General features: G+C 33.4%; 3 protein-coding genes across 3 annotated transcripts; 2 read left to right on the forward strand and 1 right to left on the reverse strand.

Annotated features, from left to right (window-relative positions):
* The first annotated feature begins 2256 nt into the window (after positions 1–2256).
* LOC110632773 (serine acetyltransferase 1, chloroplastic) lies at positions 2257–3709 on the forward strand. Its single transcript, XM_021781098.2, has one exon. It carries the CDS (start codon positions 2389–2391, stop codon positions 3541–3543), a length of 1155 nt encoding a protein of 384 aa, XP_021636790.2. The 5' UTR covers positions 2257–2388; the 3' UTR covers positions 3544–3709.
* Positions 3710–6237: 2528 nt separating this feature from the next.
* Positions 6238–8188, forward strand: LOC110632747 (desmethyl-deoxy-podophyllotoxin synthase-like). Its single transcript, XM_021781073.2, has 2 exons — positions 6238–7247; positions 7337–8188. Exons 1-2 carry the CDS (start codon positions 6333–6335, stop codon positions 7958–7960), a joined length of 1539 nt encoding a protein of 512 aa, XP_021636765.2. The 5' UTR covers positions 6238–6332; the 3' UTR covers positions 7961–8188.
* Positions 8189–10065: 1877 nt separating this feature from the next.
* LOC131179385 (premnaspirodiene oxygenase-like) lies at positions 10066–11165 on the reverse strand. The gene is made up of 2 exons (XM_058146208.1): positions 11132–11165; positions 10066–10643 (listed from the first exon to the last, which is right to left on the reverse strand). The coding sequence occupies exons 1-2, from the start codon at positions 11163–11165 to the stop codon at positions 10066–10068; spliced, it is 612 nt and encodes a 203-aa protein (XP_058002191.1).
* Positions 11166–15505: the final 4340 nt, after the last annotated feature.

Consider the following 15505-nt stretch of genomic DNA (forward strand, 5'->3'; position numbering starts at 1 on the left):
ACGACAAATTCTCATGACATAATTTAAAAATTAAATGATAATAAAATTTAATTTTTTTAATTTATACAAAATTACATTGCAAGATATTTATCCTTCTAATTAAATTGCTATTTATAATTATCTGAATGGATTCATCTTGAATGAATCTCTTCTTCTAATGAAGATGTGTATTAGAATATGTTATCAATAAAAATGGAAAGGACAAAGAAATTAGTATTAGAGAAATTTCTTTTGGTTTGGTATGTTTTACACTTGTGATGGAAAAGGGAAGCGGACAACGAAACCGAAAGCTTTTGGGGTTTGAGTAACAAGCAAGGATACCCAACTCAATTAAATTCTTTTTTTTTTTTTTAATAAAAGGATTAAGAGATTAGCACTCAGGAACTGACATTATATATTTTTACATTTTATTTAATAATATTTTTTATTTATATTGTTGAATAATATAAATATATAATAATATTTTTAAATTTATTTTAATTGTTATTTCACATAAAAGAGTGTTTTGATCATTTTAAATCAATGATATTATCATTTTTATATTAAATAATTAATTTAAAAATATTTTCATCAAATACTTATACTTTTAACTATTATAAAAATAATTAAATATTATTAATTAATATTTAACTATTAATAAATAACTATTTACTCTTAAAATAGTTAGTACTATCAAATAGACTCATAATTATTTTTTTATTATTTAATTATAATATTAAACTAATGATACATATTTATATATATTTAAATTTTAATAATTCTGAAAAATAAATTTTTTTCCTAAAAAAAGTATTTTTTTTAAATAATTTAATTTATTTTATAAAAAATATTTTTTATTAAATTATTTGTGAACATTTTAAATATTAAAAAATAGAAAAACAATATTTATGACAAAAAGAAAAGGAGGCCCAGATGATATAAGATTGTCTTTTTTTTACTCGATTTTACTTAATCATTAGGTATGATTGTTAAGTGCATGTATCTTGATTATCACATAACAAGGACGATATTGTTCCACAGGACATTTTAGACTGAATGTATAAATTAATTTTTTATTTTTATTAAAAAAATTAATAATGCTTTTAATTTTTAAAAATATTATATTTTATTTTTAAATTTTTATAATTTAATAAATTTTAAAAAATCAAATCATAATTTTTTTTTATAAAAAAGTTTAAACACTCTTAATTAATTCATTTTTTAATTTTAATATTTACTAAAATTATAAATTTTATTTAATTTTATTTTTTAAAATTAAAGCTTGAGATGAGACTTTCTTAAAAAACTAAAATTCGGAATTTAAAATAAGCTTTCGATTAGATATTTTATGAAAAAAAAATATTTATTTATGTTATTTCATTCCTAAATTTGAAAAAGAAATAAAGATAAGAAAGTTTCCATACTTATTCCTTCTTTCTATTTTTATTTATCATTTTTTATAAATTATTTTATTTAAAATTATTTATTATTTTAAAAATATTAAAAAATATTAATTAACTTTTTTTTTATTTTTATAATTTTTTAAAATCTATCTTATCACCTCTTCTAATTAAATAAGATAAAGAATAGTTTAATCAAATTAAAAAATATTTTATTATAATTTAAGTAATGAAAATGCTTTTTAATTATTGTATAAAAATTTTAGCCTCTATTTAAATAACTTTAATAGGAAATAAAGAAAAATAACATAGGAATTTTTTTTTATTTTTTCCTTTTTGTGTTTAAATTTTAAAAAGAGACAGAGTAAAAAAAAAAATAAATTATCATTTTATCCTCACTCTATAAATGATTTTACCTTTTTATCTAATAAGTAGATAAATAAATAAAAAAACTATATACATATACATAATCTTATACTTTTATTATTATTATTATTATTATTATTAAAAAAATAAAATAATCATCTTTTTTTTTTTCTCTATTTTTCTTTAACTTATCAAATAAGTAAAAGTGGAAATTTTATTTTATTTTTTATAACATTTTTTCCCTAACATAATCAAACTGAAGATAAATAAAAGTGTAAGGAAGAGTAATATTTTGCCGCTAATTCATAAAATTGGTAAGGATTTTGCATCCATGCAAACCAATTTCATAAAGTTATGGTTCAGAAAATTATTTCACTTTTTTTTTAAGTATTCCACTTGCTCCATACTTCTGTTATCACGTGCACCTCATTCATTGTGCCGTGTGGCAGATGTTCACTTCACTGTACAACTGCCAGGGATTATAAATATATATATTGCGTGTGAGATCGACACCAGGAGCTTCACAAGCCTGTTTATGTGGTCAGTCCATACGTATTACAGTTACAATATTAAGATTGCCGCTTATTCTGTTGATTATTTCGTTATCCACTAAAAAAATTTCCCAAGAAAATCTGAATTTGCCATGAAAGTTCTGGTGCTAGCCCCTTCTCTATATAAGGCCTTTTCTCCTCTCTCTCTTCGCAATCCTTTCTTGTTTCCAAACGCTTCTTCATCTATTTGCACCCTTTCCAAGCATCTCCATTTCAATCCCATGGCTGCTTGTGTTGACACTCCTAGAACGGACACCTCTCATCTTTCTCGCGATCCAAACAGGTCTCAAGCGGATGATAACTTTTACAATTATGCGAAATTTTTTCAACCCAGTTTCTCCGATCGTGTTTCTGGCTTACCCTTTACCAAGAATCATATGAAAACCATGCATACGCAGTCTGTTGTTGAAGATCTCCACCACGAATACGATGATAGAGAAGATCCATGGCTCAAAATGCAGGAGGAAGCCAGGTTAGATGTTGAGCAGGAACCAATTGCATCCAGCTACTACTATACCTCCATTTTGTCTCAGAAGACACTAGAAAGGGCGTTGGCGAATCATCTCGCAATCAAGTTGAGCAATTCTAGCCTTCCTAGTAGTACTCTGTTTGATATTTTTGTAGGGGTTCTTGAAGAGAATCGAGACATCATTAGTGCGGTGAAGGAGGATTTGATAGCTGCGAAGGAAAGAGATCCAGCGTGCATAAGCTACGTGCACTGTTTCTTGAATTTCAAGGGGTTTCTGGCGTGCCAAGCCCATAGAGTAGCGCATAAATTATGGACCCAAGGTAGAAATGTTTTAGCTATATTGATACAAAACAGAGTATCTGAGGCTTTTGCAGTCGATATTCATCCAGGAGCAAGGATTGGACATGGTATATTACTCGATCATGCTACAGGAGTAGTTGTTGGAGAGACTGCTGTGATTGGGAACAATGTGTCAATCTTGCATAATATGACTTTAGGTGGTACTGGGAAGATTTCTGGAGACAGGCATCCAAAGATTGGTGATGGGGTTTTGATTGGGGCTGGGACTTGTATTTTGGGTAACATTAGGATTGGTGATGGAGCCAAGATTGGGGCTTGTTCTGTGGTGTTGAAGGACGTGCCACCCAGGACCACTGCTGTTGGTAACCCAGCTAGATTGGTTGGAGGGAAGCAGAACCCAATTAAGCTTGACAAGATTCCCAGTTTTACCATGGACCACACTTCGCACATAGCTGAGTGGTCTGATTATGTTATTTAGATGGCTTTTTTCCTAGTTAGAATTTGGAAATTTTGGTTGGTATTTTGGGATTTGAGAATTTGCCTTCTGTTGTATTTGAGAACCGAAGTTCTCTTATTGAACAGAGAAGGCTGTGTTCTAATCCTACCTAGTGATAATATAATCTTACCTTAGTGTTTTAATTTTATTCCAATTCTGTTGGATTTGATTACTGTCTTCTTTTTTTTTTTATCTCCAATATATGCAAAATTTTTTATTTGTTTGATTAGTCTGTTTCTAGAGAAAAGCTACCACCTTTGTGAAATGAAATACAGAACATCTGAAAAATATTGTTCAAAGAGATGGTAATAGAAAGCACTTAAAAGATTGTCAATGGAGATGTGGATGAAGGTTCTGTCTAATTATACAAGTATAATATACTATTATGGTGATGATAAACGGCTGCACTAAATAGGTGGGGTTTGGTTTCTTGTATCTTATGACTAAAATCCATTCAAATTGATGGGTCTAGATTCCGATTTGGTCTTTTGAGTCTTTTGGTTATGCAAGGAACTTTGTTTGTTCTCAAGAGGCAGCCACCATGCATCAGAGACAGGTTGGACTCAGACAAACATGGTTTTCCTGGGTTACAGCAGGAATTGGATTTCCTGTTGAATTTTTCTTGACAGTATTGGTTTTATATGCCATTGGCTGCTTTGATGTATTAAGTATATTTGCAAGATAAATCAAGCTAATTCCCTAGTTTGGAAAGCTGAGCATTTGTCCAACTTCACACTGTTATATATCCAAGTACAGAATTTGCAGGACCTTGTTTTGTATCTTTTGGGTTTTTCTGTGCTGCAAACCTTGCAGGTTGGGGATAATGAGTGGCTGCATCAACCCAGCATTATTCACAACAAAAAAAACACTTTACGTTAGTTTTTGTAAGAAGGAAAGAATAGAAATATTCACCTGCAGCTTGCAGACGTAATGAGCAATTGAACAATAGAATGGCAGTAGATTAATCTGGACTCATGGCAAAATGCAAAAGCAGAAAAAGGAGAGATGAAAAATTTAGCTGGAAATATGTTCCTGATGATAAATTCAAATGAAAATTCACAAAGCATGCCTAAACAAAATGTCCTTCTATCCTAAGGTGAGCAATCAGGAGTGTCGTCTCCCTTGTGAGTGAGAGAAATTCAATTACCCGATTAATTTTTCTCGACACCAATATATGCAGAGCTGGGGTTGGAGACATTCTCTGCATTCTGAATTTCCATAACTCGCGTCCAATAATAACATATTTTTTTATTAAAAAATATTTAGGCCTAGTAAAATAGGACTGACTCTACCACCAAATGATATGAACTATTTGGCCACCAAGATAAACTTTACTTTTGAAAAAACCGAACTGCAAGGGAAAAGTACTTAAGAAATTATTAACCTCTCACTAAAAATGTTCCTTAGAGATGTAAGATTGTAACTGTGACTCTTCTTTGCGTGATCAATATGCGGCATTGATGAATCCTACAGTTGCCTCGATGGTGAGGGACGCTTCCTCCTCTGTTGCTGGGTTGAAGAAATCGGGTTGATTACCCGAATTGGTTAGGGTTCCATTTGAGAGTTGGGCCTCTATTGTTTGGGTCTGGATTCAAAGTTTAATTTGGTTTGATGTGTTATGGGCTTTGAATCATGTATCATTTCAATGGCAATTGTTATTTTCTGGTAAAAAAAAAATTGTCATTTTATCCATAAGCTAATTACATCGAAATAATTAAAGCAATGGATTACTGGATTCAAAACTCTGCTCGGGCTCCACACTAGAGTCAGATTAGGTAGCGCCAGGCCACCAGTTGTTATCCACAAAACTAGAATCAGAAGATGAATTCTTATATTATGGGTCACAAGTTAGTTTTGTTAGTCAGGAATAGGCCCAGAAGTTGACAGTATTGGACTCTGGATGGCCATTGAAAGATAGAAGAGATGTACAATTCGCAAAAAATATCTGGGCTTGAGCTCGGCCGAAGAGAGAAACAAGCCTCAGAGTGCCCTCCAATTCCATCCGAGCTGCCAATTCTAAACGGTCGGAGATTGGATTGCATACTTAACTAGATTTAAAAAAAAAAAATTATTATCATTAAATACACACAACTCTTGTTTTATTTTTAATACATTCCTCAACCGCCCAGAGACGTTGGACAGCTCTCTAGCAAAATTTATCAAAGTATTAAATGTGATTCATTCAATTACAACGAAATCAACTAATAAAGAAATCAGATGGAACATGCAACGCATTAGTAATCGATCGCTACATGCTGAAAAGAAAGAAAAAAGTATCAAAATTTATTCTATCATGGAATTAATTTTTTGTCTTTTCTTGCAATGAGTTTCATTTGAATGAATTAAGCATTCTTACTTTTCAAGTCAAATACAGTGGCTGGAAAATGTGGCAGGACTAGAATATATTTCCCTTCACAACCACAAATTAAATTCCCTAATAAACCTTTAGTCAATTTGATTTCGGATTTAATGTACCCTACACAATGCTCTTGGAATGTTCAAACTTTGAATAAGGATTTCCAACTAAATCAGCAAAGCTTTGATTTTTGAAAATGTGAATTGTTTCAAGAGGTTATATTCAAGGCTATCAATGCTATCTAAGATTCACCTACTAAATACATCATATGTTTCTGTATTGGGAAGAAAAAAAATCGATCCATATAAAGATTCAACCAATTAGAAGACAAAACTGTAGTCAAGAAAGGCGCTGGTGGTGATCCACAAGCTGTATAAATGAAGATGTGGAGCTTTTCACTGATGGAAGTTCAACCATGAGCCTCCTTTCCACTTTCATCATGGATCAGCACCAATTCCTTTCCTTCCCAGTATTGTTCACCTCCTTCATCTTCATCTTTATGGTGCTGAAAATATGCAGAAGATCAAAAACCAATCAAAATCTACCTCCAGGACCAAGGAAGCTACCCATCATAGGAAATATGCATAATTTACTTGGCTCTCTACCCCATCATAGACTTCAAGATTTGGCCAAGAAATATGGACCTCTTATGCACCTTCAACTTGGGGAAGTTACCACCATAGTCATTTCTTCCCCAGAAATTGCAAAAGATGTTATGAAAACCAATGATATTATCTTCGCCCAAAGACCCTTTAGTCTTTCCGCACATATCATCTCTTATGAGTCTGCAGACATTGCATTTGCACCATATGGAGGGTACTGGAGACAGATGAGGAAAATTTGCATGCTGGAGTTGCTAAGTGCTAAGCGTGTGCAATCATTCAGATCAATCAGGGAAGAAGAGGTATCAAATCTAATGAGTAGTATTTCTTTTAATGGAGGATCCCTGGTGAACCTTAGCAAGAAGTTGTTTGCTTTCACGTACAGTGTGATTTCAAGGGCAGCCTTTGGTAGGGTAAGGGAAGAGCAAGAAGCATTTGTAGCTCTTCTTAAAGAAATAATGGAAGTGGGAGCAGGTTTTAGCATTTCCGATTTGTTCCCTTCCATTAAAGTGCTTCAAATGGTTAGTGGGATGGGAGCTAAAATGGAAAGGTTGCATCAGGAAGCAGACAGGATACTCGAAAATATAATCAGTGATCATAGATCCAGAAAAGCAGCGGTTAGGATTGCCGATGAGGGTGTTGATCTTGTAGATGTTTTTTTGAACCTTCAGGATCAAGAAAACCTTGAGTTCTCTTTATCAATTGACAACATCAAGTCAGTCATCCTGGTAAGATTTAAGCGTTAACAAGCAGGAAGCTTCCTTTTTCATTTCCTTTGATGCTAATTGCACAATAATAATTTGTATTTCTGTTTCAGGACATATTCATTGCTGGGAGTGAGACTTCATCTACAACTGCAGAATGGGCGATGTCAGAAATGCTAAGAAACCCAACAGTGATGGAAAAGGCACAAGCAGAGGTGAGGCAAGTTTTCAGTGGAAAAGGCCATGTAGACGAAGAAGGTCTTGGAGAATTAAATTACTTAAAATTGGTTGTCAAAGAGACTCTTCGATTACACCCTCCTCTTCCTTTGCTACTTCCAAGAGAATCTCGAGAGCAATGCGAGATCAATGGAAATCGGATACCCATCAAAACCAAAGTGATTGTTAATGCATGGGCTATAGGAAGGGATCCAAATTATTGGATTGAGGCTGAAAGATTCAATCCTGAAAGATTTTCTGATAGTACAATAGATTACAAGGGAGCTAATTTTGAGTACATCCCATTTGGTGCCGGAAGGAGGATTTGTCCTGGCATATCATTTGGTATGGTTAATGTCGAGCTTCCACTCGCAAATTTGCTTTACCATTTTGATTGGAAACTCCCTAGTGGAATGAAGCTAGAAGAACTAGACATGACAGAGTCTTTTGGATCAGTTGTCAGAAGAAAAAACGACTTGTGCTTGACTCCTACTCTGTGCCATCCTCTGCCAGTGGCATAACAATGGTGGAAACTGCAAAAGACTAAATTCGTGTATTTAGATATATAAATATTTAAGTATAAATAAATGAGTATTGATAAATATGTGATGCTTAGATAAGTGTATTGTGCTTGGCACTATGTGTGGGGTATTTAATTAACGAGTGTTAGCATAGTGAGTACTGTATACGTCTATCTATGACATATGTTATGTAGAGTGTTTATCTTATATGCTATTCCTTTCCTTTCCTTTCCAATTAAGGGATATCGAATCCTCAATGCTTGCAACAAACAATTCCAAGGAGGATGACGTTGTCTAATATGAATATTTCAACTTGCTTTCTTATTGTAAGTTTGCTACATGTTAACTATATTTCAGAAACTGCTAACTATATTTCAGAAACTGCTCTTTTTGTTTAAGTAAATGTCCTTATGCTGACTGGCCCATCCCTTAAAAAATTTCCCAAGAACCCAAAAAAAATATATAATCCAAGTAATGAAGCAGCAGGGATTGAAGTAACAAATACGCAGAAAGGGAATAGAAAATATGATATTGCTTACATCAAGAGATATGATGTTAGGTGAAAACTTCTTACTTAATTTGCATTATTGACAAACAGTCCACCCTGTTTGCATCTGAATGCAGTTTGAGGTCATACTCGTTGACCTATAAATATAATATAATAAGCTCCAGGTTCCAACTTCCTGCAAAGATGGAAAAATAACTCATAATTCAATTCATCAATAATTGATAAAAAAATGTTGTATTTTGAACAAGAAGACAAATACATAAGTCAATAAAAGGGGCTCCACACAAAGCTGGAATAAATCATTATATTTACATTGAAGCAAATAAAATATTAATCAAATTGGGTGGACATAATCTGCCAAACTCTATGCACTCTTTCACGATGGCATTGAGGAAAGATTTCTCTATTACTCTACCATATTTATTGGATTTCTGTTGAACAAGCATTTTAATGCATATTAGAGATAAATCTCCACAAAATTGTATGAGGTTATAAATATTTAACCAATTATATTTAATCTTGTAAAGAAATTGTGGTAATCTTTTTCATATATTTCTCAATATTGAGATTGTTTTCTCAAATATGAAACCAAGAATAATTTTTTGAAGGTTAATTGCTTCAATTTTATTCTTTGAATCTTTTCTTCTGGATTCCAATTGTAGATAAAAATTAGCATTTTAATTCATTTACTTTTTTTTTTAAATGGCAATTCATTGTATGAAGTGGGCCCTATCCCAAGTAGATAAAAATGTCATAGACCCAAAATAATTGGGCTGATCCTACTATATCTAAATCAATTTTATAAATAAATAAGTTAAAAATTAAAGAAAATACTTACTTAGACTCAATTTATTATAACTTTAAGATACAAATATGTGAAATTAATTATACATTTTATATTTTAAATTTATGATAAATTAGATTTATACAAGAAAAATCTAAAAAATAAATATTCTCAAATGTTCCAATTTGCAAAAGCTAATTAAAACCATCAGGAGTGGGCAAGAGAGGATGGAACAAAAATGTGTTAATAGTAAGGTTGATTAACTTGCACAATGAATCATCCTCCCATTCTTTTATAATCTGATATATCATTTTCATTTTTTATTAGTTAAATCCAAGTTTGATTGTTTTAACATTATAATCTAATCTTAATTTCCTACTAAGTACATATACATTTTTCTGATATAATTTGATATGATCTAAAAAATTAAAGAGAATCAGAGAATGTTTTAGAAAAGAAGGACGAGCTTCTCTCTCTAAAAAATTGAATTATAGGCATTTTAGAGATATGCAAAAAAATTACAAGAAGAATAAGTTGATTAAAATTAGATTATATTAGTTTGATAGTTAAACATTACATCTTTAAAAATATAAGGTTTCAAATTGAAATTTCAATCAAAACATAATCCATAAAAAAAAAAATGAAGATGTTAAGCTCCAAGTGAATGACACAAGATCGATCACTTAGTTCAAACATAAGTTCTTTTCTTTCATGCGTTGTTGAAGTTGCTTAATTCAACAATAGATTATTTATTCAGGAAGACAGAAATTACGTACTACTAATGACGACATAACACCAATATAAATATCTCTCTCACTTGAACAGGCTTGCATAAGGAATGGGAATTAAGACAAGATTTTGTTTTTTTCTTGCAGTCAGCCCAAAAGTCTCTGTCATGTCCAGATCTTCTTGTTTCAACCCATTAGCAAGTTTCCAATCAAAATGATATAATAAATGAGCGTGTGGCAACTCAATGTTAGACTGGGCAAACGATATGCCTGGACAGATTCTCCTTCCAGCTCCAAATGGGATATATTCAAAGTTGTTTCCCTTAAAATCAATTGAACTGTCAAGAAATCTCTCTGGAATGAATGTCTCAGCTTCACTCCAATAACTTGGATCTCTTCCGAGTGCCCATGCATTGACAACCACTTTAGTCTTGACAGGTTTCTTGTAGCCATTAATCTCGCAAGTCTCACTGCATTCTCTTGGAAGCAGAAGGGGCACTGGAGGGTGTAGCCTTAAGGTTTCTCTGAGTACTAATTTCAGGTACTTTAACTCTTCAATGCGTTTTTCGTCCGCATCTCCTTTTCCATCCAACACTTGTCTTACCTCTGCTTGCGCTTCTGACGGGCACTCACAACCATCCAACAAGGCAGACTTTGCATCCACTCAACACAATATCAACCAATGTGATAAGGCATTAAGAAGAAATGCAGAAAAAAATATATTGATCAAGTGTCAAGATACGATTAGAACCTGTCTAAGAGCACTTTGATCATCAAAATAAGATAAACAATATGATCAGATTGCTTGAATCCAAGTTCTTATAAGAAACAAGGAAGAAAATACAAGCTCACTCATTTAAAATTTTTAGATAAAAATTGATATTAAATATAATAAAATAATTTTTGTTATAAAAAATTATAAAAATAAATAATTAAATTATGCGATGTGATGATTTAAATATTCTTATTATGTTAGGTAAATTATTATTATAAAGTTATTTTTAAGTTTCAGTTTATATATATTAATTAACTTGATTTAAAAAAATTAATTAATATTAATAAATTTCAAAAACTAAATAATTATTTATCCATGAAAATATCTAGTGGAACTTGCAAAAACAATATAAGTTTAAATTAAAGCTGATGAATACGTTTTTCATTTTTTGTCAAAGCTGATGAATACATTGTCAGTTAGCATTAAATCAGTAGAAATTTGAACTCAAAATCAACTTTAATTAATGTTATGAAATGGTGGAATTTTAAAATTTTATTATCTTATAAATTATCTTAAATTAGTTTGAGGAATTTGTTAACCATTATGCCGAATTGTAATAAATCATCAGTCTTTCAGATATTTAGTCTCTAATGATATCTATATGGACTGATTGTAAGGCAATTTTTCAAGATACTCTTAGAGAATTTGAGAATATATGAGTGCAGGCTCTTAAAGGAAACTCTCTTAAATGAGAATAGAAGACAAATTTCTTTTTATAAAGTGTAACTTTTTAAAATTATAAATTTAACCCTTTAAATTTATTAATTATAAATTGACCCTATAGAATTTAAAATTTACATAATTAATTTCTATAATTCTTGAAACTTTAAATTAAGTCCACACTTAATTATTAGAACATTAAGCAGTCTAAATAAAATTCATACTTTAGTCCATAAGTTTTTAAAATTATTTTATTTTATTTTTATCAAGTCCAACTTGATAACTCAATTTAATTTCTTACTTACAGCCTTTATGTGTGTCTCATTAGGTTCCTAATATGTTGGCAATAAATATAATTAAATAAAATTATGTCACGATCCAACCTATAGGCCGGACCGGCACTAGGACCTGGGCCAGCCTAAAGCCCCCGAGGCCCGTAGTAAGCCTAACTATTCCTCAATCTAACTCTAAGGCCCATTTGAGCCCAATTTCAAGAATTCAACCGGACAGAGTCCGACCATAAAATGGACTATTTAACAGGGAGTTTTTGACTCGCTCGACCTGTAAACACAATATATATATAATAAACTGGGGAGCTCGGCTCCCTCATCCAATCCAACCATACATGTATTTAATAAGTTTACAAGTCCAACATGACAATTATATTACAGACTCAATCAAATAAATATTTCTAACACATGTAGAAATTCTAGGAGTTAACAGACTTATACAAATATTATAGACATTAATAGACGACCTGCGAAGAAGAAAAGCAGGTTAACTATAACAATAATCTTCCTGTAACCTGGAAAAATAATGAACAGGAGTGAGCGTTCGACTCAGAGAGTAAAATATTAATTTTAACCATAATCTCTATAGCTATCTAAAGCTAATGCACCCTATGGAGTGAAATGCAACATCATCATAAATTTCATACAAATCACATTAAAAAGGCAATTTAGAGCACTCACACACCCGATAATGTCAAACAATACATATACGGGAGCTGATCCCTATACAGCCCTCTTAATCCAACCTCTGCCAGCGAAGATCTCAAACTGGACTTTCGCTTAATAAACCAAATACGGGGTCCCAGCGAAAATCTCAAGCCGTGTCTACCCGTCTTGTCCATATCCAACACCATACCACATGCACGCCAACGCACACACATTGCTCCAAATTACCACAAATAACATCCATAGCACTTTAACAGTTGTTAATGCAACATAAAACGTGCCTAGAGTGTAACTATATAGATACATATTTATAAGTGATGCATGGGCATGCTTGAACATATAATAATATCGAAATTACAATTAAAATTAATATTTTATTCACAGACTCAATCGAAGTCATTGTGGCGGCTGGGCATAGGAGGAAGGATATCCCGACTCACCTGACAATTTTATTACAATTATTTAATACATTTGACTCAATAAAAATTAAGAAAAAGACTAAAGATGTCCTAAGTCGTGCCGAAAATCCGGCAGAGTCTCTCCTATACCTAGGACCTACTCAACCTGCAAAAGGGCTTAAAACACACTTTTATATCCAAAAATTATACACCCACAACTCAATCACATCACAGAGCCCCTCCTGGGCCCATCCAAACAGTCATCGATCACAATATGTAAAATTACAGTTTAGTCCTTATAATTGACCCTTTTGCAAAAACTATCCAAATGAGCTCTAAAAATTCTAAAACTTTACCCCACGGTCCTTAGCAATATTACTAAGCTAATGGAAAAAGGAATCAAAATTTTCTGAGTTATCACGAATATTTTATGGATTTTTAATCCCATTCAAGCACTAGATAATTAAGAAAAACCAGGGTTCGGGTTTACCTATGCCGATTCCAACCTCGGGAACGTTCGGGACATCTGACAATGGTGGGGTAGCCAAAATCTTGACCCAATTCCGAGACTTTTTCGGTAGCCTATCTGTCTGGCCCGAAATTTACAGATCGGGGCAACCATTGAATTTTCTCAAATTGAAGGTGCCTACACGAAGCCCACAACATGGGAGTTACTATATAATTTTTATAGAATTTTGTAAGCTCATTTAATGCTCGGAAAAATACTACGAAGTTTCGTGGGACCCACCAAAAAACGGTATTGGAAAATTTTGAAATTTATATTGCTGTGAAGCTCTCGACGAGTGGAGCGCTCTGATGCTCTCGATGAGTGGAGCGGTTTTCTTGTGGGGTTCACAGTTTGCGAGAAAGCTAACCCAAAAATCGAAATTGGCTAAAACTTCCCAGATAAAAATTGGGCAAACCACTTGATGGATTTTGGTGCTCTTAGTGTCTATGGAAAGCTCTCGAGGTGTAGATGAGTTTTGACACAAGAACCGATTCTATCGGTGGTCGGATCGGCTGGATTTTGGCTAGGAAGGTGAAGCGTCGAGCCCGCAGGGGAGGACTTCGCGTGCGTTTTCTCAGCTGCTTGGAGCGTCGGCTGGCCGTGGGGAAGGCCTGGGGTGACGCGTCGACGAGGTGGGGAGGCTAGAGTGGCAGCGGCGCAGCGTGGGGAGGAGGGAGGAGAGAGAAAATGGGAGAGAGAGGAAGAGCGATGGGAACGCGCGGAGAGAAGAAGAAGGCCGGTCCGATTCGACCGGTTCGATCCGGTCCCGTTTGATTGGGCCTGTCCAATTCAAGATATAAAATTTTAAATTTTTAGTCTGCCTTGGGATCGAAAACGAGGCCCAAAAATTCTGAAAAAATTTTAAAAAACTCAGAAAAATTCATAGAGTCCAAATATATTTTTAGTTTTACCACGTGGTCTTTAAATTAATTTTTAAAAATCATCAAAGTTTTATATTTTCGAAAAATCGAACCCGATTTCTAAAATTCAAAAAATTTCAAATAATTTCCTAAATTTTAAATAAAATGAAATATTAATATTTACCCACAAAATAATAAATTTAAAAATTAGGGGTGTTATATTATTCTCCCCTTATAGAAAATTCGTCCTCGAATTTTACACAAGGCAGAATAAGTACAGAATTACACATTGAATAGATAAGGGTACTTGCTACACATGTCCCGCTCTGACTCCCAGATGCACTATTCCACTGACTGGCTCATCCACAAAAACTTAACCATAGGGATCTGTTTTGATCTTAGCTGCCTCACTTGGTAGTCCACTATGGCTACAGGTTATTCTTCAAACGTTAAGTTTTCTTTCAGCTCTACTACATCCGGCTGTAGCACATGAGAAGGATCAGGTATGTATTTCCTGAGCATAGAGATGTAGAATACAGGATGAACATAAGAAAGGTTGGGTGGTAACTCCAACCGATAGGTAACTGCTCCAACTCTGTCAGTAACCTCAAAAGGTCTAATATATTGAGGTGCCAACTTGCCATTCTTTCCAAATCTCATGACTCCCTTCATCGGAGAAACCTTCAGGAATACGTAATCGCCTACTGCAAACTCTACATCCCTCCGTCTGGGGTATGCATAACTCTTCTGCCTACTGAAAGCTGTTTTCAATCGTTCCCTAATTAAAGGAACTATCTCTGAAGTGTACTGCACTATGTCTGCATCATGCCCCTTTGCTTCTCCCATTTTTGTCCAACACAGAGGAGACATACACTTTCTGCCATATAATGCCTCATAGGGTGCCATCCCTATGCTGGAATGATAACTGTTGTTGTAGGCAAACTCCACCAAGGATAGCTGATCATCCCATTGACCTCCAAAATCCAAAACACACATACAAAGCATGTCTTCCAGTGTTTTGATTGTCCTTTCGGATTGCCCGTCTGTCTGAGGGTGGAAAGTAGTACTACCTCCTGCAACTTCCTCCAAAACCGAGAAGTGAACTGGGGACCTCTGTCAGATATTATGGAAGCAGAAACTCCATACAATCTGACTATTTCTCGAATATAGAGCCGGGCATACTGTGCAATCAAATATGTGGTCTTCACAGGTAAGAAATGAGCTGATTTAGTCAGAAGGTCTATAATTACCCATATCGAATCACATCCCCACGTGGTACGAGGCAACCAAGTCACAAAATCCATAGTAATCATTTCCTACTTTCATTCTGGGATAGGGAGCTCTTGCAGCTTCCCTGACGGCCTTTGT

Source organism: Hevea brasiliensis, chromosome 4 (assembly GCF_030052815.1).
Source record: "Hevea brasiliensis isolate MT/VB/25A 57/8 chromosome 4, ASM3005281v1, whole genome shotgun sequence".
In the NCBI taxonomy this organism is placed as follows: domain Eukaryota; kingdom Viridiplantae; phylum Streptophyta; class Magnoliopsida; order Malpighiales; family Euphorbiaceae; genus Hevea; species Hevea brasiliensis.